The 25,411-nt window shown below is 56.7% G+C and overlaps 2 protein-coding genes and 1 long non-coding RNA gene across 3 annotated transcripts; 1 reads left to right on the top strand and 2 right to left on the bottom strand.

Annotated features, from left to right (window-relative positions):
* The first annotated feature begins 3,001 nt into the window (after positions 1–3,001).
* On the top strand, positions 3,002–4,637 carry GLRX5 (glutaredoxin 5). The gene is made up of 2 exons (XM_060180907.1): positions 3,002–3,324; positions 4,309–4,637. Exons 1-2 carry the CDS (start codon positions 3,060–3,062, stop codon positions 4,485–4,487), a joined length of 444 nt encoding a protein of 147 aa, XP_060036890.1. The 5' UTR covers positions 3,002–3,059; the 3' UTR covers positions 4,488–4,637.
* A 12,458-nt stretch (positions 4,638–17,095) lies between these two features.
* Positions 17,096–18,127, bottom strand: LOC132535388 (uncharacterized). The gene is made up of 2 exons (XR_009547167.1): positions 18,066–18,127; positions 17,096–17,392 (listed from the first exon to the last, which is right to left on the bottom strand). It is a non-coding gene; the product is annotated as an uncharacterized LOC132535388 (long non-coding RNA).
* Positions 18,128–18,173: 46 nt separating this feature from the next.
* On the bottom strand, positions 18,174–19,686 carry LOC132535464 (T-cell leukemia/lymphoma protein 1B-like). The gene is made up of 4 exons (XM_060181372.1): positions 19,495–19,686; positions 18,766–18,893; positions 18,256–18,433; positions 18,174–18,187 (listed from the first exon to the last, which is right to left on the bottom strand). Exons 1-4 carry the CDS (start codon positions 19,658–19,660, stop codon positions 18,174–18,176), a joined length of 486 nt encoding a protein of 161 aa, XP_060037355.1. The 5' UTR covers positions 19,661–19,686.
* Positions 19,687–25,411: the final 5,725 nt, after the last annotated feature.

Genomic DNA, 25,411 nt, shown 5'->3' with positions numbered 1-25,411 from the left:
CAAGACCAAGGTGCTTTGAAAGAAAGTATCTCAACACTGGTTCCTTTTTAAATTTTATTCATCGGATAGACACAACAGAAAATGAGAGGGAAGGGGGACATAGGAGCGACAGAGACGAGCAGTGGCTAAAAGAATTGGGGTGTTGCCTCACTAACAGCTGGGAGAGTCTCTATCTCTTTGGTGTGAATACCGATCTGCTGTGGGCTCGCTAGGGGGGATTACGAAATCAGAGCGACACTCTGGGGTCCTGCTTCCGGCTAAAATGGCAGGGGGGTACCGTTTCTATGGAACTTAGACCAACAATCTTTCCTCCAATGAAAACCTTTCTGGCATCTAGGACAAGGTGTTCGGGGCTTCTGGGAATTTGGCAAGGGGCGGAAGTTATGCCTAGGATTGGGGCTCTCCCGCCGCCAACAGCAGCCCCCTTCCAGCTTCTCTTGAGCGTCGGGAAAGCCTTGTGCCGTGGCTAAGGGTGGGCAGCTTCTAGAATTTACATCATGAATCGCCACAAGCCACCTGTTAGGGTCCTGGTCTTTAAGACCGACGCACACCTGTCGGAAACCAGGAAACATGCCGCCCCAGACTATAGAGCGCAGGAGAAGGGAACGGGCGGCAGGATCATAAATCTTCCTCTCCAAACTCGACCGGACCCTGATGATGAATTCGGCTAGGGATTCACTGGGTTCTTGGTAAAGGGAGAGAGTGGGGGCTGAGGCCGCTTCCGTGGGGGGTGTAATCCGCTCCCAGGCTAGCAAGGCACAGAGGCGTACCCCATCAAAACAGCCGGGGGGAAATCGCGCCTCCGACGGCAGGAGACCTGCCTCCCAGTGTTCTATTCTATAAAGGGCCTTGTCCCAGCCAGGCTGGTTCTGACTGATCCTGCAGGCCCGCCGCTCGCATTCATCCCTGAATAAGGCCTCCCACTGAAGGAAGAGCAGGTCTGGGAGCACCGTGCGAGCTGCGTCCCTCCAGTCGCGGGGAGTGTTAAGGTTGTACTGAAGGCCTCGTAAGAGGGATCTGGTCCACGGGGCGTGAACTCCGTCCTCCTTAACCGCCTGGCAAAGCTCCTCGAGATCTGTGCAGGCATACGGGCACCACGCCTGAGGTCTCCACACATCGGGGGCGCCGCTGACGGGGACCGTGGGGACTTGCTCCGGAGATGTGTCTGCCAGAAAGGGAGCCGCTGGCTGAAGTGCAGAGGGCTCAGGGGGGGTCAGGCTCGGGGCAGTCTTGGCGGGAACTCCCTCGGTCCTTTTAGGAGGGGGCCCTGCGTATCTCCTGAAAGCTGCGGTCAAGAGGGGCCAAGGCGTGGCCCAGAGCAAAAGGTTCCAGAGGCAGAGGAAGTGTCTAGCGAAAAAGGAACAGAGGACCTTGAAATCCTCTTGATAAAGAGGAAGGCTGCCCATGACAGAGGGGTCTCAGCAAAACAGCGAGAGGGAGAAAAAGAAAAGAACCGCGGGGCCCGGGTCAAGGCCAGCCTGCGGAGGGAGGGCCCAGGGCGAGGGGACAGGTGCCAGCGCGGCGCCTCTTCCCTCTTCCCGGGCGCTGCTCTCGGGCCGCAGCCGAGTCTTGAACTCCTGGCGAGTGGTAACGCAAAAAGCCTGTTGAGGGGCGGGGGCGACAGCACAGTGGTTACGCAGAGACCCTCGTGCCCGAGGCTCCTAAGTCCCAGGTTCAGTCCCCAGCGCCGCCGTAAGCCAGAGCCGAGCAGGGCCCTGGTGTTTCGGTGCGTCTGTCTGTCTGTCTGTCGGGAGGGTTTTCGCGGTGGCATCAGCGGCCCCCGCACCAGGAAAGCCGCGATCGCGCAGACGGGCCGCAGCGTCAGCAGTGCAGGGGGAGCGGGGCCGGGGCTGCTCCCGCCTACTGGACGCCCGCACCCGGGTTCGAGCCCCCGGCCCCCACCCGCGGGGAGTGGCGCGGGGCTGCGGCGTCTGTCTGTCTGTCTGTCTGTCTCCCTCTCAGTCCCGCCGTCCCGCCCAGGAAAACCCAAGGGCTCAGGACAGACAGCCGAGCTCCGCCTCTGGGACGGGGTGGGGGGGCGGGGGGCGTGCCCGCCATTATCTGCCGCCGCCCGCGCGGCCCCCGTGCGGTCGTGTAGCAGCGCTCAGTGTCCGGCAGCGGCCGCTCGGTCTGCGGACAACACCGCGGCTGCGGTTCTCTCCCCGCCGGCGGATGGGCGGCGACACCGGCCGTCTGCGCCCCCGTGGCGGCGGCGGGGCTGTGCGGGGAGCGCTGTGCGGGGAGCACTGCACGCGGCGCGCCGGGGCTCGGGCGGCCGGGCCTCGGCCTCCTCGGCTGCTGTCGCTGCGGCCCGGGCGCCCTGGGCACGTGGAGCCGGGGCGGGGGGAACCGCAGCCTCGCGGCCGGAGCGGCCCGCTGGAGCCCGGGGCGGGGGACCCGCAGCCTCGCGGCCGCTCCGCCTCCAGCCCTCCCTCCGGGCGGGGCTCCCGCGACCGTTCCCGGCACGGCCGGCGGCCGGAGCTCCAGGGCCCGGGGCTCGCTGGCTCCGAAGCGGTCGGTGAAAGGCAGAGGCCGCCCCCCGCGGCCCCCCCTGCCCGGCAGCGCCCAGAGCGCCCGGCGAGCTCGAAGCCGCGGGCCCGGGGTCCGAGGACACGCCGCTACTCACCTGGAGCCGGACGCACAGAGGCACGTGGGCGCCCGCCCGTCGTCTCGGTTACAGAACCCGCGCCGACACCGGAACCGGAAGCGTCATTGGACGCGACCCCTCCCCCTTCCCGGCATTCCGCGGGACGCGTCGCAGTCTCCCGGAGGACCCGGCCGGCCCGTCGCCTTCTCTTGCGTCCCGCCCCTTTTGATGGGCGGGCCGACGGCCCAATCGACGCGCAGATCGGAAAGCCAGGCGGGGCCTGAGGGGCCGCGGCCGCGCGGTGAGGCCGCAGCCGATGCCGTGATTGGCGGGCCCGCGTCGCCGCGTGTCTGCGTCACCCAGTCGCGGAGGGCGGTGCCGCGCGGGGCCAATGAGCGGCCCCGGGGGGCGGGCCGGGCGGGACTCGGGGAGGCGAGCGAGGCCCGGGCGTCGGGGTCGGGCGAGCGCGGGCATGAGCGGGCTGCTGGGCCGTGCGGCGGCGGCCGTGCTCCGCGGGCCGGGCGCGGGGCTGCGGGGCGCGGGGTCGGCGGCGGGCGGCGGCGCGGCGGCGCGGCTGGAGGCGCTGGTGAAGAAGGACAAGGTGGTGGTCTTCCTCAAGGGGACGCCCGAGCAGCCGCGCTGCGGCTTCAGCAACGCCGTGGTGCAGATCCTGCGGCTGCACGGCGTCCGCGACTTCGCGGCCTACAACGTGCTGGACGACCCGCAGCTGCGCCAAGGTCCGAGGGCGGCGGCGGGGGGGCGAGGTCAGGGGTCGGGCCTGGGTCAGGGGTCAGGGGTCAGGGGTCTCGGCCTGGCGTGGTGGGACGGGGGGGGGGGTCCGGCCGGGCGGACCGCGCGGAGGCCTGCGTCTGGGGTCCGCGTCTCCTGCCCCGGGGCGGCCCTGCCTCCACCGCCGCTCAGCCCCCGAGAACCCGGTTCAAGCCCCAGTGAGGCTGCTGGAGCCCCGTGTAGATCCCCAGTGTAGACTCCCAGTGTAGATCCCCATGTAGATCCCCAGTGTAGACTCCCAGTGTAGATCCCCATGTAGATCCCCAGTGTAGATCCCTGTGTAGGTCCCCAGTGTAGACTCCCGTGTAGATCCCCAGTGTAGATCTCCAGTGTAGATCCCCGTGTAGATCCCCAGTGTAGATTTCCGTGTAGATCTCCAGTGTAGATCCCCATGTAGATCCCCAGTGTAGATCCCTGTGTAGGTCCCCAGTGTAGACTCCCGTGTAGATCCCCAGTGTAGATCTCCAGTGTTGATCCCCGTGTAGATCCCCAGTGTAGACCCCCAGTGTAGATCCCCGTGTAGGTCCCCAGTGTAGACTCCCGTGTAGATCCCCATGTAGGAGCCCCGCGTAGACCCCAGTGTAGACACCCCCCCTATGCGGACCCCGTGCTGCCGCCATGTCCGGGCCTTAAACGTGGTGGCGGCCGGCAGATAAGGCCGCGGCTGCTACCGCCCAGTTCTTGGTGGAGCCGAGGGCGGGGTGTTGGAGGCCTGTCTGTCTGTCCGTCTGTCTGTCCCCAGTGGGGCGGGGCTCTGGGAAGGGGGCTCCAGGGCGCGAGGCCCTGACTTCAGTCCTTCGCTGGGGCTCGGGGCGCCTTGCGGGCGGACACCGGGAGGGCGGCGAGCAGGGGGCACCGTGCCCGCAGGGCCTGGACGACCGCTGCTCCCGCCGCCTGCGCTGACCGCCCGGCCTCCCTCTGCCCTCCCGCAGGCGTCAAGGACTACTCCAACTGGCCCACCATCCCGCAGGTGTTCCTGGACGGCGAGTTCGTGGGCGGCTGCGACATCCTGCTGCAGATGCACCAGAACGGGGACCTGGTGGAGGAGCTGCGCAAGCTGGGCATCCGGTCGGCCCTGCTGGACCACGAGGGGGACCAGGACTCCCGGTGACCCACGGCCTCGGCTGCCTCCCTCCTGACCGCCCAGCTCTGCTCCTGTTCACTCGGGATCGTCGGTGGCTGCTGGTGGACCGGCCGGGCGGGCGGGGCCTCGAGAAATAAAAGGCAGCGCCAGTCAGGCTGCTGTGTCGGGTCAGCTGGAGGCTGGGAGCAGGCTTCTTCCTTGGACCCGGGACGGGAGCGGGCAGGGTTGCTGACCACAGGGCCACCCCGTCGGTCCACCTGGGCCCCCGTGAGGCCTTGCGGGAGGAGCGGCGCAGACAGGTGCCCGTAGGTGGGGGGCATGGACGTCCTGCCAGTCGTGCAGTGTCGGCGCTCAGACTTGGAGCAGTCGGCCATGGAGACCGCCCTGGGCTGGGCTGCCATGCATGCAGGGCGCTGGGGGCAGACCTTTAGCAGGTGGGCCGGGCGGCAGGAAGCCCACCCCAGCTTCCTAGAAGCCGGTTCTGCGTCGCTCACCCTCAGCCTTGGTGTGCTGTGATGATGGGGACTTTCACTGGGCAGCGTCCCCTTGGGGTGCTGTGATGGTGGGGACTCTCACTGGGCAGCGTCCCCTTGGGGTGCTGTGATGGTGGGGACTCTCACTGGGCAGCGTCCCCTTGGGGTGCTGTGATGGTGGGGACTCTCACTGGGCAGCGGCCCCTTGGGGTGCTGTGATGGTGGGGACTCTCACTGGGCAGCGTCCCCTTGGGGTGCTGTGATGGTGGGGACTCTCACTGGGCAGCGGCCCCTTGGGGTGCTGTGATGGTGGGGACTCTCACTGGGCAGCGGCCCCTTGGGGTGCTGTGATGGTGGGGACTCTCACTGGGCAGCGTCCCCTTGGGGTGTTGTGATGGTGGGGACTCTCACTGGGCAGCGTCCCCTTGGGGTGCTGTGATGGGCAAATAGCGCAGCCAGTAGGCTGCTTTTCTACGAAAGGGGCTGGGGGAGTGCGGGCACCCCGGAGCACACGCTGACGTGCTGAGAGCTCGTGGCTCTTCTCTGTCACACCCAGATATCAGCTATTGGTCCCGGTGGGAACTCTGTGCTGAGCTTGTGCAAGGCTCAGGGTTCAATCCTCAGTGCCGCAAAGTAAGTAGCTTTGGGGGCGGAGGGGCTGGGGAAACAGTGCAGTGGTTTAAGCAACAGACTCCGGTGTCTGAGGCAGCAGCGGTCCTGGGTTCAAGCACCACCACGCGCTGGAGCTGAGTCGTCCTGCTAGAGGACTCTGAGTGCAGATGGGACGTTCAGTTCCATTCCCCTCACTACGACTGCCCGCCTTAGGTAGGTCTGATTCCTTGGAAAGCTTCCCTGCTAGAACGGGAAGCGCAGAGACATTGCCCAGGGATAACGCTTACAGATCAGTCAGAGCAGGAGTGCGGCCTCGGCCAGGGTGCTGGGGGCTCTCTTCTGGCCAGTGTTTGAGGCAGTTACGTGTCACAGAACACACCCGTTCAGGAGTATTGTTGGCTTGGAGCTTCTGAACCATCTGTTAAAATGCCACGTTCACGGGCCAGGGGATGGCACAGCGGCTCTGCAAAGAGTCCAGCCGGAGGCCCCGGGTTCAAGCACCACCGCCAGCCCAGCTGAGCAGGGCTCTGGGGAAATAGGAAGTGTGCCCTGTGTGGGCCCTGGGGAGGGGCAGCAAAGTGGCTAAAACACTGCTGCCTGAGGCTCCACGGTCCAGCGTCAGTCCTCAGAACTCTGATACAACGAGCTGACGGTGAGCCGGCGAGATGTCCCGGCAGTCTCTGCCGGGTACCTCAGCTCTGCCAGCCGCAGCATTCCAGAGAGCTCTGGCTCTGTGTGCCTGAGAAGCCCTGGGGCCCCGTCAACGTGCGGTGCTCATCTTTCTAATCTGCAAGATAGTTACTGCCGGAGGGGATAGAGCCAGAGCCCCACACCAGTCCATGCAGCACCCAGGACGGGGCCCCGTGCTCCCCGCACGGCCAGGTCCGCAGTTTCCTTGACTGGCCCCAGACCACCCTGCGTGGAGCAGCTTCCAAGCCACCTGCCCTCTGCAGGCCTTGGCCCAAGCCGCCCCCAGAGCAGCTGCCCCGACTAGACTAGAGTAACTCATGGGTGCTCCCTAGTGGGGAGTGGGCAGAGGCAGCCTTTGAGAGAATTTGGGGAAAACCAGCCTCACCTGCCCAGGCCTATTTCTTATGGGGGTCAGCTGGGCTGTGTCCCCCAACCCCAGTGTCAGTGACTTCTTCCTGTTCCTCACACTTACTGGGTCTTCTGACCTCTGCCTCTGCTGCTCCTCCCCACAAAAAGATGCCTCCTGAGGCCGGGGCAACGGTGCAGTGGTTAGAGCCCTGGACTAAGAAACCGGTCTGTGTGCTGGGGTTTAGCCTAGGCTTTGAGTGTACCAGTGACCCTCTGGTTCTCTCCTCTCTTGTGCTAAATTAACAAGGGAGGGAGTCGGGCAGTTGCGCAGTGGATTAAGTGCGTGCAAAGCGCAAGGACCGGCATAAGGATCCTGGTTTGAGTCCCTGGCTCTCCACCTGCAGGGCAGTTGCTTCACAGGTGGTGAAGCAGGTCTGCAGGTGTCTTGTCTTTCCCCCTCTCTGTCTTCCCCTCTCTCCATTCCTCTCTGTCCTATGCAACAATGACATCAATAATAACTACAACAAAACAAGGGCAACAAAAGGGAATAAATAAATATTAAAAAAATAAAATAAAAAAGAGGACCTGGAGAGGTAGCTCAGCTGGCAGAGCAAAGGACTCTCCTGCCTAGGAGCACAGGCCTAGGTGCTGGAGTGCTGCTCAGGCTTCTGCCAATATAAAAAAGATTCAAAGGCATCCTTTCTGTGTGGCTACCTTTTGGGCCTGGGCCTCGTTCAGAGACCACGTCTACCCCTTCGAACGCTAAGGGTGGAGCCCTTAGTCTCAAATTCAACTCCAGCCACGCCAGCATTTTCTGTGCCTTGGAGTTGCTGTTTGTCTTTTTTTAAAAAAGTATATTGTCTAAGACGACCAGAAGTCGAAAGGGAAGGAGATAGGGAAAGAGACAGAGACATCTGCAACGCTGCTTCATTTGCAAAGCCTTCCCCCGCAGATGGGGACGGGGGTCTCAAACTCAGACCCTGGTGCCCTGTAACGAGCTCACCCAGGTGCAGCTCATGTCAGGGGCCCCCAGGTCGCCGGCTTCCTAATGCGGGTGCCCGGCCACGCCACCCCACCACAGGCCAGCAGGTGGAGCTGTTTCTCCGGGAATGAGCCCTGGCCGGGTCTGGGGGTGTCAGGTCCTTGACTCTGGCCTGGTGGGATTCTGGAGGGTTCGTCTTCACCGAACTTCCCAAGTACCCTGCGTCTGTGCAAATCCTTTCCAGTCTGGGGGGGGGGATATTTATTCAACTACCCCCTTGAGTTACAGTCTGACCAGCCAGCATTCCTTACTTGAGAGAGAAGCCCTTTTATTTTTGCCACGGGGTCGGCACTGGTGCCCGCACTGGGAAGCCACTGCTTCTGGAGACTCTCCCTCGCTGCTTGGACAGAGACGCCGAGGGGGAGGGGAGAGAGGCCTGCAGCCCCGCTTCACCACTCATGAAGCTTCCTGCTGCAGGTGGGGACCAGGGGCTTGAACCCATATCTGCATGGCGGTAGTTATTAAATAGTAACAGGTGGGGCAGACACCTCGCTCTGTGGGAGGACCTAGGTTCTAGTCCCAACACTGCCTGCAGCCGAGATGTGCTGCAATGTTGCCCTTTCTCCCCCTCCCTGAAAGGAAAACGTTGACAGTGGAGAGACAGGCACCAAGGTCCCAGGTTCAAGGCTCGGCACTGCTGTAAGGCTGAGCCCAGCAGTGCTCCGGCTCCCTCCCTCCCTCCCTCTGCCGCCAGGGTCATCGCTGGGCTTGGTGCTGGCTGTAGGAATCCACTGCTCCTGGCAGCCAGTGTTTTTCTATTTTTATTTGACAGGAGAGGGAGAAACTGAGTAAGGGAGGGGGGAGAGAGAGACCTGCAGACCTGCTTCACCACTCACGAAGCTTTCCCCTCTGCAGGTGGGGAGCAGGGATTCTGCTGAGAAGGGAGGGGGGGGGGGAGAGAGACCTGCAGACCTGCTTCACCACTCACGAAGCTTTCCCTCTGCAGGTGGGGAGCAGGGATTCTGCTACAGAAATGACCCCCAAAGCACAAGACTCCAGCAGCTCTTGCCCATCAGCTTAGGAATGTGGAGGGGAGGAGGGGCGGCAGTTACAGCGGCTGCCTTAATTGTGGGAAGAGTAACAAAGGAAATGCCATCTTGGGCTGTCACGGGAGAGGCACAGCTACCAGGTGCAGAGCTTAAAACATCCTCACAGGGTAGATCAGGAAAGTACACTCTGCCCTCGTCTGCTTCCCATAGTAATTCAAACCCAGCCCTTGTCCGGCAGGGAAGCAGTTACAGAAGCCAGACCTTCCACCTTCTGCACCCACGATGACCCTGGGTCCATACTCCCAGAGGGATAAGCAATAGGAAAGCTGTCGGGAGGGGATGGGATACGGAGTTCTGGTGGTGGGAATTGTGTGGAGTTGTACCCCTCTTTTTTAAATTTTATTTATTTTATTTTTGAGAGATGCAGAGAGAAACACCAGAGCCCTGCTCAGCTCTGGCTTATGGTGCAGGGGACTGAACCTGGGACTTTGGAGTCTCAGGCATGAGAGTCTGTTTGCATAACTATTATGCTATCTTCCCCACCCCTAGTTGTACCCCTCTTATCCTATGGTTTTGTCAGTGTTTCCTTTATATAAATTTAAAAAAAAGAGAAACAAAAAAAAATAGTTCAAACCTGGGGTCCTTGTGCACTTCACCGTGTGCGCCACTGCCTGGCCACCTCTCCCACTCCCCCTCTCCCTCATCCCCCCATATTAAAAAGTAATCTTTTCCTTAAAAAAAAAGTATGAGATAAAGATATCAGCAGGTTACAAAGGAAGCGGCCAGCCCCTGGGGGCCTGGAGGGCGGGGTGGGGGGTAGAGTTTGGATGGTTGGAAGGCGAAGAAGGAAAAAGACAAAAAAGACTCATGATTTTCCTTCTGGGTCCAAGGCTGAAGGTGGGGGGTGGGTGGGCAGAGGAGGGTTCCAGAAGGAGTGAGAGGACTGAGGCCCGGCCTCCCCAGCTGGGGCAGAAAGGTCGCCTCTGGACAGTGGCGGAGCGCTGAGAAGCCGGGAGTGCCCTGCACTGTGTAGGCACTGCCGGGAGAACCAGGACAGGCCCCAGCTGACAGGCCTTCAGAGAGGGGCCCTGGGAGTTCATTGCTATTCCTGCTGCACTTGCGCAGGCGGCAGGCCAGAGGATTGAAGCTGCACTTCATTTGCAAAGAAATTAGTTTGCCTGTGATTATCTCTTGTAGAAATGGGGGTGACGGGAGGGAGGAGGTCCCTGGTGAGCAGCAGCCTCATCCTCTGAGTCATGGCCGGGCTTTCTGCTGGCAACAGTAAGTCAGCTGGGTCCGGGCTCTCTGAGGTTTCAGCTGGAAGCACGGGTGCTTCTCCAGGCTGCTGTTTCTAGCTTTTCTCTCTCTGCCTTCTGATCTGGAATGGCAGAGAACCCAAACTGCTTTGTACTTTTCTTTGCCTTTTTTTTTTTTCTCCTTGAAATGGTGCATGTTAGAGTTGGAGGACAGGGTGTGAGCTCTCAATTTCTGTCTCTATCCAATAATAAAACACAGACACGTGCTCAGCCTTTTTTTAACCTTTGTTTTGTACTGTTAACCAGAGCTCTGCTCAGCTCTGGCTTATGATGGTGCGGGGGATAGAACCTGGGACTGTGGATCCTCTGGCAGGCAGGCAGGAGAGTCTTTGCATAACAATCATGCTGGCTCCTCCCACCCCTCGCAATTTCTTTGTCGCAGGCCCGGACAGGCCCAGGAACCCCTTGGCACCTGCCAGCCCCCTTTATAACCAAAATGCAGGCTCAGCCTGGGGCGCCAGCTCACAAGCTTGCGGGCGGCGGGGCTGAACTCCGGCCGCTCTCACCGGGCTTCCCGTCCAGGAACGCAAGGGCCTCTGGTCAGTTCTCATTACAGCAGAGCCCGTAGGTGTGACGGTGCAGAACTCAACACTGAGAGCCAGGCCCAGGCTCCGCTTAGGCCCAGAAGGCCTGTGAGCCGGGCAAGTGCCTTGCGCTCTCCGTGCCTCAGAGGGAGAGAACGAGCAGGATCCAGCCATGCCACAGCACGGTGGGAGGATGAGATGAGAGGTGGTAAACTAGCAGTTTTACGTTGGTGTTTGTGGCAGGACTTGCGATGTCTCTAGAGGGAACGGGACCCTTGTTTGTGAGGAGGCTTTGACAGGTCTGGGCTTAGCCAGCGGCCGAAGTGGACAGCAAGTTGCTTTGTGGGTTGATCGCTCACCCCCGACAAATGGAGCCTCTGAATGAACTGGAGTTAATTTGATTACCAAGGAGTGGTCAGCATAGGTCTCGTGTTTTCTTTTCTCGGACTGGGAGAAGTCCCGCAAGGCCGTGAGGCAGACTCAGAAGTGAGTCCAAACCTCCCGAGGGCTGAAGTGTGGTCCTGTCTCTTCTGCCCACACGAACCTCGTAGCCTGTGCTCAGGCTTCTGGGCTTCCTTGTTTTTTTCTGTTTTTTCAATTGTCTTTACAGCATAAGCAATGAGATTTTTTTTTTTTTCTCTTTCAAATGACTCTCGTTGCAAACTGTGACCCCTGTCTGCAAGGTCTCTTTCTCTCTCTCTTTTTTTTTTTCCTTCTGGCTAATGGTGGTGTGAGGGATTGAACCTGGGACTTTGGAGCCTCAGGTACAAGAGACTCTTTGCAGAACCATTATGCTGTCTACCCTCACCCAAGGCCCTTTGCGCCACGAGGTCACCCAAGGCCCTTTCTTATACAAAAGAGTACACTCGGTTTAGGCTTGGGCTTAGCCAGCCTCTGACGTGGCAGTTATCTTGGTACGGAGGTGACCTTCATTTCCTGCTACCTGAAGTGACGGGTTGATTGGCTGTCCGCCCCGCCCTCGCCTGGCCCCCCCCCCAAGAACAGAGATCAGTCTGAATAACTTCACCAGTGGAGTGTCAGCAATATTTCACTCTCCAGGTGTTTGCAAAAAAGCTTAATGCCACGGCCAGTGCTATTCTTACCATTGTCACTATTTCTGTCTCCTCTGTGGTCTGCGAGGCTGGCGTCTCCTCCCAGAGGCACCCACGGGCCTCCCAGAGTTCTGGGGCTTGGTTGTGAGATCACCCTATCCTTCCAGCTGTCCTGCCCTTGGCCTGTCTTCCCAGATGTCTAGGCGCCATCTATCCTGAAGACACAGTTCACAGAGGAAGTGAATGGTCTCTCTCTCTCTCTTTTTTTTAAAAAAATATTTATTTATTCATTCCCTTTTGTTGCCCTTGTTGTTTTATCATTGTAGTTATTGTTGTTGTCATTGATGTCGTCATTATTGGATAGGACAGAGAGAAACGGAGACAGGAGGGGAAGACAGACTGGGACAGAGACAGACACCTGCAGACCTGCTTCACCAACTGAAGCGACTCCCCTGCAGGTGGGGAGCCAGGGGGCTCGAACCGGGATCCTTATGCCAGTCCTTGTGCTTTGTGCCACATGCACTTAACCCACTGTGCTGCTGCTCGACTCCCAGTCCCCTCTTTTTGCCCCCCCCCCATTTTGTCCACATTCCTTGGTGGGTGGGGAGCTGTCCACTCCTGGTGCTGAAAGCTCTCCATGGCCAAGAGGCTCCAGGGCAGGGGGGAAGCAGCAGCTGGTGCAGAAGGGAGTGTCCTTTGGGACCGGGGTGTGGGACGTGTCCAGACCTGCATGGACCTATGAGACGGGAGCTTCCTCTGCCATCAGCGCAGAGTTCCCATCCCCATGTCAGAGGGTCGAGGACAAGAGGCAGCAAAGCAAGATGGAGACGAGGGGGCTGCTGGAGTCTCCCTTTCTCCCTGTGACGACCATCTGCATAAGGGAGAGAGGAGAAGGAGGGAACTAAGGCAGAGAGTAAAGAAAGGCTGAAGTGGTGAGGCAGAAGCCAAAGACTGGGAAGAAGGACGGACGGACGGAAGGAGAAAGTCGGGGATGGAAGCAAGACCATCCCAGGGTGTCACCGGGCCAGAGCAGACCAGACTTAACCTCAGCTCAGGAGGACCCTAGCCCAGGATGGAGAGGCCTGGCCGCAGCGCTGCCCTCCCTGCTCCCTCAACACGCCCTTTTTGGGAGTCCTGGGAGGCAGGGGGCTCTAGAGCAGGGGTATTTTCAGGTCAGGTCAGGCCAGGTCAAGGTTTGTTTTTTTTAAAAAAATATTTCTTTATTCCTTTTTTGCTGCCCTTGTTTTTATTGTTGTCGTCGTTGAAGTGTTTCTCCCTCTCTGTCTTCTCCTTCTCCATTGATTTCTCTCTTTCTGTCTTTATTGAATAAATAAAATAAAGGACTGGGCTGAAAGGATGGAACCCATGTCTTCCCCCGGTCGAGTCAGAGAAGGTGCCCCGGGCTCTCTCTGTCCCCCCAGCCCCTCACTCTTCTGTTTTGGAGCCAGAGAACAATCAGAATCCCCCCTATACTCGCAGAGCCCCCCAGCAGGGCAGGTCAAGGTCAGTGAATGGCAGCAGGCCCAGCGCTGGGCTTCCTCGACTTGGGCCTGGCCGTCCTGTGTCACGCTGGGCGTGTCTGCTCATGGGATCACTGCCAGGTAACAGATCTGTTAATGAAAGAGCTGGCAGCTCACCACCAGGGAGAGAACTGGAACCTGAGGTCAGGTTCACCCTGCGCCAGCAGCCGAGTCCATTAGACCAACTATCCCTCCCCCGTCCCCGAGCTTGTCTGAAGGCCGTCCCCTGCTCTGGACTGGAGCAGGCGGGATTGTGGGGCAGAGGAAGAGGGCTCACCTGCAGCTCACCGGGTGTGGGGTCTCTCCAAGCACAGAGCAGAAGACACAGTGCTTGTGAGGTGAATGGGTGACACTGCAGGTGGGGTGCAGGAAGGGGGCTCCCTTGGAGAAAGCCACTGTTCCTGGGTGTTTCATCTCGCAGAACTCAAGGGAAAGGCCACGTTCTCTCAAATGCTAGGGCTCCATCACTCCCAGGGCTGTTTCTCCGCTCCTTTAATTCTATCAGAGACAGCCCAAAACAGAGATGCAAGAAGAGAGAGAGAGAGAGACCTGCAGCACTACTCTGCTGCTTGTAAACTGCCCCCCCCTACAGGTGGGGAGTGAGAGCTTGAACTTGGGGCTCAGGGGAACGGCTCAGCAGTAGAGCATAGGGCTTGCAGGCATCAGGGGCCAGGCACCATCGCCAGCACTGCAGACACCAGATCGCACAGTCTCTCCCTCATGCAAAATACACCTTAGTATGAACACTCCCTCCAGAGTGAGCTTGAAGATTCTGTTGAGTACCAGAGCCTTTTCTAGGTGGGCGGATGTGTCTGTCTTCCCGTGAAGTGGGAATCTTGACGGGAAGATCTCAATGACAAGGGTTAGGAAATTCAGCACACATCCCCCCCACCCCCCCGTCCTCCTTTGGGGAGTGGGAATAGCACTCAGAGCAGTGGCCCTGGCATGGGAAGAGGACGGGGCTGGTGTTTCTGAAGCCCGCAGCGCACAGGGCATGTGTGAGCAAGCATGCACAGCCTCAGTGCCAGACTATCTGGCAGACGTCAGTGTCAGAGCCGGGGCAGAGGAGTGAAGAGCGAACCAACCAGGGAACCAATGGTGGCTCACCTGGTTAAGCACACACATTACTAAGCGCAAGGACTTAGGTTCGAGTCCCTGGATCCCCACCTGCAGGGAGGAAGCTTCATGAGTGGTGAAGCAGATCTGCTTGCGTTTTTATTTCTCAATTTCTGTCCAGTCAAAAGAAAAATAAAAAGAAAAGATGAAGAGAGAAAAAAGGAAAATATGACCACCAAGAGTGGTGGATTTGTAGTGCTGGTACCAGGCCTTAGCCTTAGCCATAACCCTGGTGGCAAAAAAAAAGGAGAGAACCCAGGAAAATTCAGTACACGCCTCAGCCAGCTGGCACCCTCCAAAATTGGCAAGGACGCCTTAGGCAAGGAAGAGTGTTGTGACAACTGACTGGACATTTGGAGAAACATTTTGAGGAGGCAGTTGCCACATTCCTCTTGTGAAAATAAACTCCAGATGGATGTAAGGTTTCACAAAGGAAATTAAAAGATAGTAGCAGGGGATGAGACAGAGACTTGCCCCTGTAGACCAGATAAGTCCTTTGAGAAGTTCACAAAACCCAGCACCCACAAGGGGAAAACAATAAATGTGATTGTACAGAAAATATTTCTACATCACGGGGAAAACAAGGGAAGAAAAGCACAAAATCCACTTAGCGAAAACAAAGACAAGTGTGTCAGGAGAAACCGGTCACTGGTGTACTTCCTGATCTTAAAAAGATTCCTTACAATGGATCATTTCAGAGCCTCAGGAGTGGAAGTCTTTGCAGAACCACTGTGCTGTCTCCTCAGCCCTATGGGATTGACTTTAACCGACCTGTCTCATCTCAGACACGGGAATTGAGACCATGAGGAGGAAACACTTCTTATTGGAGGCATCAGTAGTTGACAGTTGGCAGAAAAATCCAGTCTGTACGTGCATAACATGTCTTTTTTCCACGTCACACTCTAACCCCCACCTCGGTCCTCCTCCGCCATCGTATTCCAGGACCCACCGAAGTCTTTGACTTTGCTGCAGCACCAACTCCAGTCCAAGTTCTGCTTTGTGTTTTCTCATCTGTTCTTCTCTCTCCACTTCTTTGAGGGGAGCCACCCCATTTTCAGGATGAATCACTTTAGGTAGACCTGTGCACGGGGCCGGCCGGGACCCCACCCGGGTGAGGGCTTTCTCGGTCTGTCCCTGGCGTTCACTGACGCAGCCCGTGGACTCGCACAGGGTGAGCTGCTGTGACACAGGCCTGGCACTCAGGACCACCACCCCCCAACCCCAAGTCAAACAGAGCCAAGCCCTTCTGCAGGGAAAGTAACTACACTGGAGCCTCAGGTCTGTGTAAGGGAGAGAGGGCAGGCTGATGAGCGCTCAGGGCTAAGCTACTGTCTGGGGAGGAATGAGGACGTGAGTTCGGGGCGGCAGGCATGCGTGTTTGGTTTGTGACTTCCTTTTTCTTTATTATTTTTATTTATTGGATAGAGACAACCATAAATTGAGAGGGGAGGAGGTGACAGAGAGGGAGAGACAACTGCAGTCCTGCTTCACCACTCACAAAGCTTTCCCTCTGTATGGTGGGGAGGACCGGAGGCTCGGACCCTGGCCCTTGCGCTTTGTAACATGTGTGCTCAAGCTCTGACACCCTGACGCTCTGTCCCCCGACAGGTGTCTCTCTTGTGCCAACCAGCATGTGGGCAACCAGGTCAAATAAGATGCAGAGGGCAGGCAGAGCACACACTTCACCATGGGTGAGGTTCTCCATCTGAATCCTGGTCCCATAGGGGGCGCTGGGTGGCACAGGGTTGGGGGGGGGGGGCTTTGTGAGTACTGCCTCAACTTCCCTCTTGGTCTCTTTCAAAAGAACAGCGAAGGGCAGACAGGGCCAGGGAGCCTGCTCAGCACACTTACGTAGGGGAAGAGTTATAGTCCAAATAGACTCCGGGTTTTTTTTTTACAAGTCAGAGTTGAACACACATGTGATTGATTTTTCAATGATTTACTGAATAGGACAGCACAAATACAGTAAGTAAAAAATAGATAAATTGAAACTTTATGGAAATTTTAAAAACTTTGCATTATCAAACGACAGTCAACAAGACCCCGGATCAAGGATTACTATCCAGAGTAAACAGGCCCCTACGAGGCCGTGACTGCAGAGCCTGATGTGACCATGGGCAAAGGGCTTGAATCAACTTCTCTACTCCAGAGACGGCACTCAGATGCCCACGGGGCACGTGGAAGCCGCTCAGGAAACCAACGAGGAAACGAGGCTGCACTGCCTCCCATAAACGAGGAAACAAGGAGTGGGCCGGGAGCGGGTGTGCACATACCTCTCTTGGGCCACACTTGTCCCCCCCCCCCCCCCCCACGCACACACGGATCACAGACTGGAGCTTCTCCTGGTGTCCTGGCCCCTCACATGTGGCACCAGGATGCTGACCCAGGCCGGCTGCATGGCAAGGCAGGAATCATTAATACTCTGGTCCCAGGTGGGCTCCCCAAATCCACACGGCATCCCTTTGTGACACCCGTGGTCCTGCTTACTCCCTCAGGAGAGGCAGGGCAGCCTGAGAAGGAAGCAGGAGACCGAGGCCCAGGGTGTCTGTTTCCAAGTCCTGGCAGGTAGAGGGGGGACTCTGGCTGGGCTTGGGGGACAATCCCAGGTAGGGGACATTCTCTTGGGGGTGGAACTACCCATGCACAGTGCTCCTGGGGGTGCTGGGGCATCAGGAGGGCAGGTTTGGGGACCCCTGGGCTGTTGAATTCCAGGAGCTGTTGGTAAAGCCCTTTTGATGTCACTGACCTTCAGGAACAAGAGGGTGTTGGAATCAGATACAGAGAGCAGAGCAGTGAGGAGCGCTTACCCCCCAGGCAGAAGCAGCAGGCCGAGTCTACAACATGTCCTGCCTGGTGCCAACCTTGTCCCGCCTGGCGACTGTCTTTCCCATTTCTCCCCAGCAGATTCTCTGTCCAGGGGTGCAGCAGACTCAGCACAAAGTACCACCAATGATCTGGCAGAGTGCTCCCAGTTCATGCCAATGAAAAGGGGGTGTCATGGGGGAGAGGCCTCCACCTCCTCAGGAGGGTGCCCTGCGGTGGGGCCAGCCTTAGTCTGAGCTGGACCCAGGCTCCTCTCAAGCCATTGAGGGAGACAGGGCTAAAACGGGGGGTGTGTGGTGCCTGGGGCTGAGGCTGCAGAATGAAGCAGTTTCTGGGGTGCAGCCTGGCCTGGATTCTGGGGCAGTGGAGAAAGAAACGGGAGAGCCAGGTAGAGCAAGAAGCCAGAGGACCGGGGACTCCGGGGTACCTGCAGGGAGAGAGACGGGGACCCTGAGGTCAGCCTGTGGGGAAGGGGTGCATCCACCCTCGGGCGGGTGCTCTCTGGTGTGGGGGGAGGGGGGGCAGAGCAGAGCTGTCCAGGGCATGGGCACAGTGGGGAGGTCCTCAGTGTAGGCCGGCAGGACGTGGGGCTTGGAGAGAGGAGAGAGCCAGGGTCAGGGAAGAGGACAGGGCTGGGTGGCCAGCCAGGGTCCCAGAGCTGTTTGCCATGAGCTCCCAGCTAAAGCCAATGACCCGGCGATGAAGTGTATATAATCACAGTTATGGAACCAGCCAGCCCATCTCTGTGACCTTGGGAGAACCACTGCAGTTTCCATTGGAGAGAGTGGGGACACAGAACTCTGGTGGAGGGAATGGGGTGGAATTGTGCCCTTGTTATCTCATTATTTTGTAAATCAATTATTAAGTCACTAGTAATTGTTTTAAATACACTTACTCTCACGTGCAGCCTCACCCCTCTCAGCTGCGGGTGGGGGTGCTGTATAGACTGCTGCCCCCCGCCCCCCTTTATCAAGTAGAGGCTTGAAATGACTGATCCCCGAGCAGCCAGAGCACAGGAACAGGCTTCCAGGCTGGGTTGGGAGTGTGGGGGGGAGCTGGGGTCAGCGCTGCCCTGACCGAGAGCGGCCTGAGAGACTCACCTTGTCACTAGCCCTCCTCCTCGACCATCCTCACCAGAAGCATGTCTTCAGAATCCCCGAACTGCAGGAGACAGAAGGGAGATTGGACTCCAGAGCCAGGACTCATGTTCACAGCATCCGAGCTTCCCCCAGGAGGCAGGAGGAGCAGCCCCCAGCACCCCTGCCCCCAGGAGCCCCGAGGAGAGCACACTTGCCCGTATGTGGTAGGCGATGTGCCAGTGGTTTGAGTTGGAGCCGCGGTACCTCTTGGAGGAGTAGAGCTGCCACATGGAGGGCAGCGGGTTGGAGCCGATCTCCCGGGGTGACAAGGCCTCCCCTGTGGGGAGCTCGCCCCGGTAGCGCAGATGGACCTGGATATTGTTTCTGACCTTCAGGGGGAGGGCAGAGGAGCAGGCACGCAGTGTCAGGCCCCCCGGCCCTTCCTGCCTGAGGACTTTTGTTCATTTTATGTTCATTCCAGAAGCAGATGACAATTCCCCTCACACCTCCCCACCCAGACCATCTCTTGCCCGAACTATATGCCCCCCCCATATCCGTTTACTTTGTCACTATGTCTAGCTCCAGGACTCCTCTGCTCCCAGTGGCCATTTTTTCCTCTGACAGACAGACCTCAGGGTGGGGGGAGAGGGAGGGAGAGGGAGAGGGAGAGAGAAGCAGAGACACCCAGGTTCTACTTCATCCTTTCTGAAGCTTGTCCTACTGCAAGTAGGGCTGGGGGCTTGAACCCGAGTCCTCGCAATGCTAGCATGCGCTCTCCCTGCTCCTTGTTATAGCGGTGCATGTCCTGATACACATGTAACTGCTTTATCTGCGGGATGAGCCCCACACCTCCCACGGGAGATAATCAACGTTTATTCAGGCCTGCTGTTGTTGCTACTGTAGCAAGTTTGCTTTGCAAAGAGCAGAGGAACTGGGTCTCCCCTCAAAGTGTAGAGTAGGGATCCCCAACCCCATTCGTCACCCTGTCCGTCACCCCATCTGTCTTAACTCGGAGGCATCCAGGGCTCGCCCAAGGGGATTTGGCAAGAATCCTTTACTTCTGGGGCCAGGTGGTGGGGCACTCAGCAGAGCAGGCTTATTACCATGCATGCCCCAGGTTCAAGACCCCGGTCCCCACCTGCAGGGGGCAGCTTCACCTGCGGTGGAGCAGGGCTGCAGGTGTCTGTCTGTCTATCTGTATGTGGCCTTCGCTCTCAACGTCTGTCTTTCTCCATTCTGTAAACACATCGCCACTTTAAAAGGCTCATTCACTGCAGAGACATCACCCCGTCCCAGGAACCCGAATGGCAACCAAGCCCCCCATGGAGGCGAGAGGAGAGACAGAGGGGCCTCTGCCCACGGGTCCGGGCGCCTTCCCCGTCCTCCCTCTGGTCTGGAGACCTCCTCACCCCTCGGCCCCCAGCTCAGCGTGGCCCCAGCTGGCACCCACTGGGCAGAGCAGTGTCCGGTGTCTGTCCCGGGCCAGCCCAGGGAGGGTGCCCGCGCACTGTACCGACCGGGATGAGATTGGCCCTCCAGACGCGCTGGTGCTCGTCCACGTACACGGTGCGCTGCCGGATCCACAGGCGGTCGGGGTGCGTGGACACGTGAGTCATGATGCCCGGGAGTGCGGGGAAGCCGGGCTCGGGGCGGATGCTCAGCGCACAGGTGCCGGCGCCTTATAACAGGTGAGCTGTGTGCGCGCCAGGTGGGGCCAGCCAGAGGGGCGGGGCCTGGCGCGGGGCGGGGCCTCCCAGTTAAATAGGGTCCGCGCCACGTGAGACCCACCCTCCCAGCCTGCTAGACCTGGGGTCTCGGCACTTTGGACGCCTCCAGCGCTTCCGAGCCAGCCTTCTCTTTATTTATTACATAGAGACAGCCAGAAACTGAGAGGAAGAGGGAGAGAGAGACAGAGACACCTGTAGCCCAGCTTCAACACCCACGAAGCTTTCTTCCTGTAGGTGGGGACTGGGGGCTTGAACCCAGGTCTTCTCGCATTGTAACGTGAGCTCAGTTAGTGCGACATCACCTGGTCCCCCGTGCCAGCCTTATAGTGAGCCCCCAGTTTTCCCCAAGGCCCCAGCCATGCAGCCCCTGCTTCTGCCCCCACTCCCCACTCTTGGGGGGGGTACCCGCGGGCCTGTGGCCTTGGTCCTGTGCTAAGGAGTGATGCTTTCTCTCCCCATCCCCCACCCCCAAGCCTAGGCTGTGCTGAGCCAGCCACGGCTCAGGGCCTCTGTCGGGGACCCACACCCAGCCTCAGAGCCTCTGCTGGGGACTCACAGTGGACACCAGACTGAGCTGGGTCCTGAGGCTTTTGGGGGGCCCTCCACCTCCCCAGGACAGGAAGGGAGGAACAGCCCCAGGAAGCCTGATTCCGGCTGGGCACCTCCCTCGGTGTGTCCTTTGGGGGCTCAGACCAGTTTCCCTGGCAAAATGTCACTTTCTCAGCCCTCCCTGCAGCACTGGACATGCATCTTCAGGGTGGGGTGGGGGCAGTGTGCTGAGATTGTGAAATGGTGTGGTGAAGAAGCCTGAGCTGCTCTGTTTGTGGGTTTTGCATTCATTAGTGAAAAGGGCCTGCAAAAGGGAGGCTTGGAAAGCAACCCCGCCCTCTAGCTTAAGTCAGAAGGATGGGAAGTCTCTGGGTTAGGGACAGGAGCCAACCAGGGACCAGGGAAATGGTCCTGCTGAGTGTTTTCAGTGGATATTTTCTTTCTTCTTCTTTTTTTTAAATACCAGAGCACTGCTCAGCTCCGGTTCGTGGAGGTGCAGGGGGATTGAACCTGGGACTTTGGAGCCTCAGGCATGAGAGTCTCTTTGTATAACCATTATGCTATCTAGTCCCACCGTGTCATCGGCCATTTTCCACTGAGGCAATTAAAACAGTCACATCGCCACTGGTGGTAGCTTGGGGCCTCAGTTTTAACACTCTCCTGTCTGACCAGGCACTCAGAAAATAACTCCCACAGTCAGGGAGGCTCACGGCTTCCTCTGGTGTCCTCAGCCTGATTCTAATTCCCAGAAAGCGTGGAGGTGGGCTTGAGTAATCACAGTGTGATTGGATTTACCGGGAACACGGGGAAACAGAAGCCTGTGGGAGCTGGGGTTGAGGTCTGAAGACAAGTGCAGTGAAAGAACCCTTCCCAGCATGATTCCTCTGGTTACTGCTTACTTTTTAATTCATTCATCAATTGGGGCTAGAGACAGACATTGAAAGAGAAGGGGGAGACAGTAAGAGAAGAAGAGACACACCTGCAGCCCTGCTCCACCACTTACGAAGCTTCCCCCCTGCAGGTGAGGAGCTGGGGCTTGAACCTGGGTCCTTGTGCACTGTACGCGTGCGCTCAGCCAGGTGCCGCCCCACCTGGTCCCCGTTACTGCTTGTTGGTGTGTGATATGCAGACAGGTGGCTTCTGGGGATCGCCCCGTGGTTGGCGCTTCACCTCAGCCCCCTTGCAGCCCCCAGGAGTCAGGCACTGTGGGAAGATGGCCGTGTGCTCTGTGGGGAAGCTCTGCCTCCTTCCTGAGCTCCAAGGCCAAATGTGACAACAGAAGGGCCAGGCAGCGGCACGTCTGGCAGCGCACACACTCCCATCCACAAAGACCTGGGTTCAAGCCCCCACCCCCACCTGCAGGGGGGAAGGTTCACCAGCCGTGAAGCAGAGCTGCAGGTGTCCTTGTCTCAATCTCTGTCTCGGTTCAAAACAAACAAACATATATATTTTTTCCTGGTATAGAAAACTTTAATCACCACATGTAAAAACAACATATTCAGGTATCAGGAATGGCTCCAAATGCTTTATCACATCACAACAGTTTAGAAAAGAAATGCTGTGCCAATACCAGACCTTCCTGTTTACGACCACAAGGTTTATGAAAATGTTTCTCTTATAAACACAACTTTCCTTTTTCCCATTTTATTGAGGGGGGGCATAATAAAGACATTTTTTTTTTTAACCCATGAGACCAAGGTAGCCAGTGTGGGAGAAAAAAAATCACTCCCAGTTATCTGTTATTCAACATGGAATTTTAAAAATAATTTATTCACTAATCTAAAATGACCTCTTTCCCTACTGTTCCTCGAAATGGTTGAGCTCAGTTTCATTTCTACTGGTTGTGATTCTTAATCTATTGACCAGAATAAAGAAACATCATTTTAACATCAACTAAGTTTGTTATAACATTTAGAAAAAAATTAATCAAGACCAGCTCTTCCTTACCAAAGGGGAGTTGGCAGCACATTCTCAGACAAGAGTAACACTATTTAAAAAAAAAAATTGGAGCAGGGATAGCATAATGGTTATGCAAAGAGATTCTCTTGCCTAAGGCTCCAAAGTCCCAGGTTCAATCCCCTGCACCACCATAAGCCAGAGCTGAGTAGTGCTCTGGTTAAAAAAAAAAAAAAAAATTCTATGGCAGTACAGTCAACACTATATAACAAACAAATATTAGTGAAGGCTCAGCTCAGTGCAGTGGGGAGGCTCCCTGCAGCCATGGAAGGGGGGGGTCCCCAGGAGCCAGTATGGGCGCTGGACACGGCCACCCTGACGGCTGAGGCACTGAGGGAAGCAGGGCACCCCTGCGTCTGCTGGTTTCATTAGAACTCAGCCTGCTTTTCTCAGAAGCCACAGAGGAACAGACCACACAGCAAGAACCAGCTCCCCTTCAGCAGGACACACTTTAGAATGTTCTAGAAATTGGGTGCCTTTTCCCCTTCCCGCTTCTTTGAAAGCTAATTGTGTCAGTGTCATGCGGGACTTGCCTTGTTAAGCAAGAGAAAAACTGCCCTTGGGTGGGGTTGAAAAAGCATTCCCAAGTAGGAACCCAGGGTGGCCCAGGAGTTGAGGGAGGCAGCTTCTGCGAGGGCCTGGAGCCTTCTTACAGGAACTCTCAGGAAAGGGACGACAGTGGCTGCTGTGTGGTCTCCGAGACCTGCCGGGGACCCTTCTGAGGGCTCTGAGCCTGGGCAGCTGGAGACTGCCTGACTGTTGACTGTCTGCAAGCTTGCTGGGAATAAATAACCGAGTGGGTAGTTCACGTCCAAAGTAACACAGGGCTGGGGAGAGAGCTCAGTATGATAAAACGTAGGACTCGCATGGCCTAGGATCCAGGTTCGACCCCAGGCACCTCCAGATGCCAGAGCTGAGCAGTGCATTGGTTTCTCATCTTTTTTTTTTTTTTTTTTTTAATTTCTTTATTTGGGAATTAACGTTTTACATTCGGCAGTAAATATAATAGTTTGTACATGCATAACACTTCCTGGTTTTCCATATAACAATACAACCCCCACTAGGTCCTCTGTCATCCTTCATGGACCTGTACTCTCCCCCCACCCACCCCAGAGTCTTTTACTTTGGTGCGATATGCCAACTCCAGTTCAGGTTCTACTTGTGTTTTCTCTTCTGATCTTGTGTTTCAACTTCTGCCTGAGAGTGAGATCATCCCATATTCATCCTTCTGTTTCTGACTTATTTCACTCAACATGAATTTTTCAAGCTCCACCCAAGATCAGCTGAAAACGGTGAAGTCACCATTTTTTATAGCTGAGTAGTATTCCACTGTGTATATAGACCACAACTTGCTCAGCCACTCATCTGTTGTTGGACACCTGGGTTGCTTCCAGGTTTTGGCTATTACAAATTGTGCTGCCAAGAACATATGTGTACACAGATCTTTTTGGATGGGTGTGTTGGGTTCCTTAGGATCTATCCCCAGGAGAGGAATTGCAGAGTCATAGGGTAGGTCCATTTCTAGCCTTCTGAGAGTTCTCCAGACTGCTCTCCACAGGGGTTGTGGTCTTTCATCTTTTCTTTATCTTCCTTTCTCATAAAAATGAATTCACGGGAGTCGGGCGGTAGCGCAGTGGGTTAAATGCAGGTGGTGCAAAGTGCAAGGACTGGAGTAAGGATCCTGGTTGGAGCCCTTGGCTCCCTGCCTGCAGGGGAGTCACTTTACAGGTGGTGAAGCAGGTCTGTAGGTGTCTATTCTCTCCCCCTCTCTGTCTTCCCTTCCTCTCTCCATTTCTCTCTGTCCTATCCAACAATGACGATATCAATAACAACAACAACAATAACTACAATAAAACAACAAGGGCAATGAAAGGGAATAAATAAATAAAAATATTTAAAAAATAAATAAATTCACTTTTTTTTTTTAAAAAAAACAAATGGAGTGCTATTTCCAAAGTAGTCTGTAACTCATGCCTGCCTTGTCACCGCTGTGCTCTGCCCCACCCTGCTGGCTTAGTATCATTACCACAATGAGGAAGGATGAAACTCCTCCTTTCCGAAGGGGCTGGGCATTTGAGCTGTCATATTAGTGTGTAAGGTTTCTGATTCAAGCCCCTGGTCCCTCACCTGCAGGGGGGAGCTTCATAGGTGGTGAAGCAGGGCTGCTGGTGTCTTCTCTCCCTCTCCCTTCCCCTCTCACTCTCAATTTCTGTCTCTATCCAATATTTTTTTTTTAAAAAAGAAAGAACTCTTTTCTGACTCAACAGGCCCTGGTCCTGCTGTAGAATTGCCTTGGTAGGAGGTGGGATGGGTGAAGCACAGTTCTGAGCAGAGTGGTTCTGAATAGTCAGGTCCCATGGGATTCATTCGACGCCAGAGAGGGTTCTGTGAAACATTATGGCTGTCGGGATCATCTGGAGTCTTTGGATTAGTGGCATCAGGATCACCTGGCTCTCAGGAGAACAACTTCTCCTGCTTCTAGAACCTCCCCCCAGACCTCTAGAGTCAAACCCTGCAGTGTGTCAAGCTCTCCAGGTAATTTAGGCGTTTGTTGAGAAGGGAGGGAAGGTAGGTGTCTGCTCATGCTACCCGTTCGTTCCCTGCGGGTTTCTCTAATGGCGGCCGAGTGGGCTGTGCTCAGAGCTTGCTCTTGGTGTCAGAAGCCCTTGGCATGGATGCAGTAGTCAGCTACTCTGTGCGGGGGTATGCCTTCCTCGTTAGAACTAAAACACACTAAAAACTAAGATGAACGAATTCGTGTAGTGGCGAGAAAGAAGCAGTTCCATATCCACGAGACAAAACCCAAAGTGAGAAACATAGCCTGGATTTTATTTCACAGTGAAAGTACCTGCACAGCGGCACCAAAACGGGGCAAGAGTTGGGTGTGGGTGTGTGTGTGTGTGCTCCGTGCAGTTCTGAGTGCTCTTATTCTCTGTTGGAAATCACATTGAATATTGAAAGTGTTTTTCCCTTAAAAGAAACTTCTGGTCAACAGCGTCAACCTCCTCACACCAGGCTGCAGCAGTTTGGAAAGGGCTCATCTACGACTAACTGGCCAGGTGCTCTGGCCTCTGTGTGCTGCAGTGATCGGTCCTAAGCTTGACTGGTAATTGGTCTCATTTGCGAAGCTCTCTT

This window comes from Erinaceus europaeus, chromosome 22 (assembly GCF_950295315.1).
Source record: "Erinaceus europaeus chromosome 22, mEriEur2.1, whole genome shotgun sequence".
Taxonomy (NCBI): domain Eukaryota; kingdom Metazoa; phylum Chordata; class Mammalia; order Eulipotyphla; family Erinaceidae; genus Erinaceus; species Erinaceus europaeus.
This window is presented reverse-complemented; position numbering and strand designations above follow the sequence as displayed.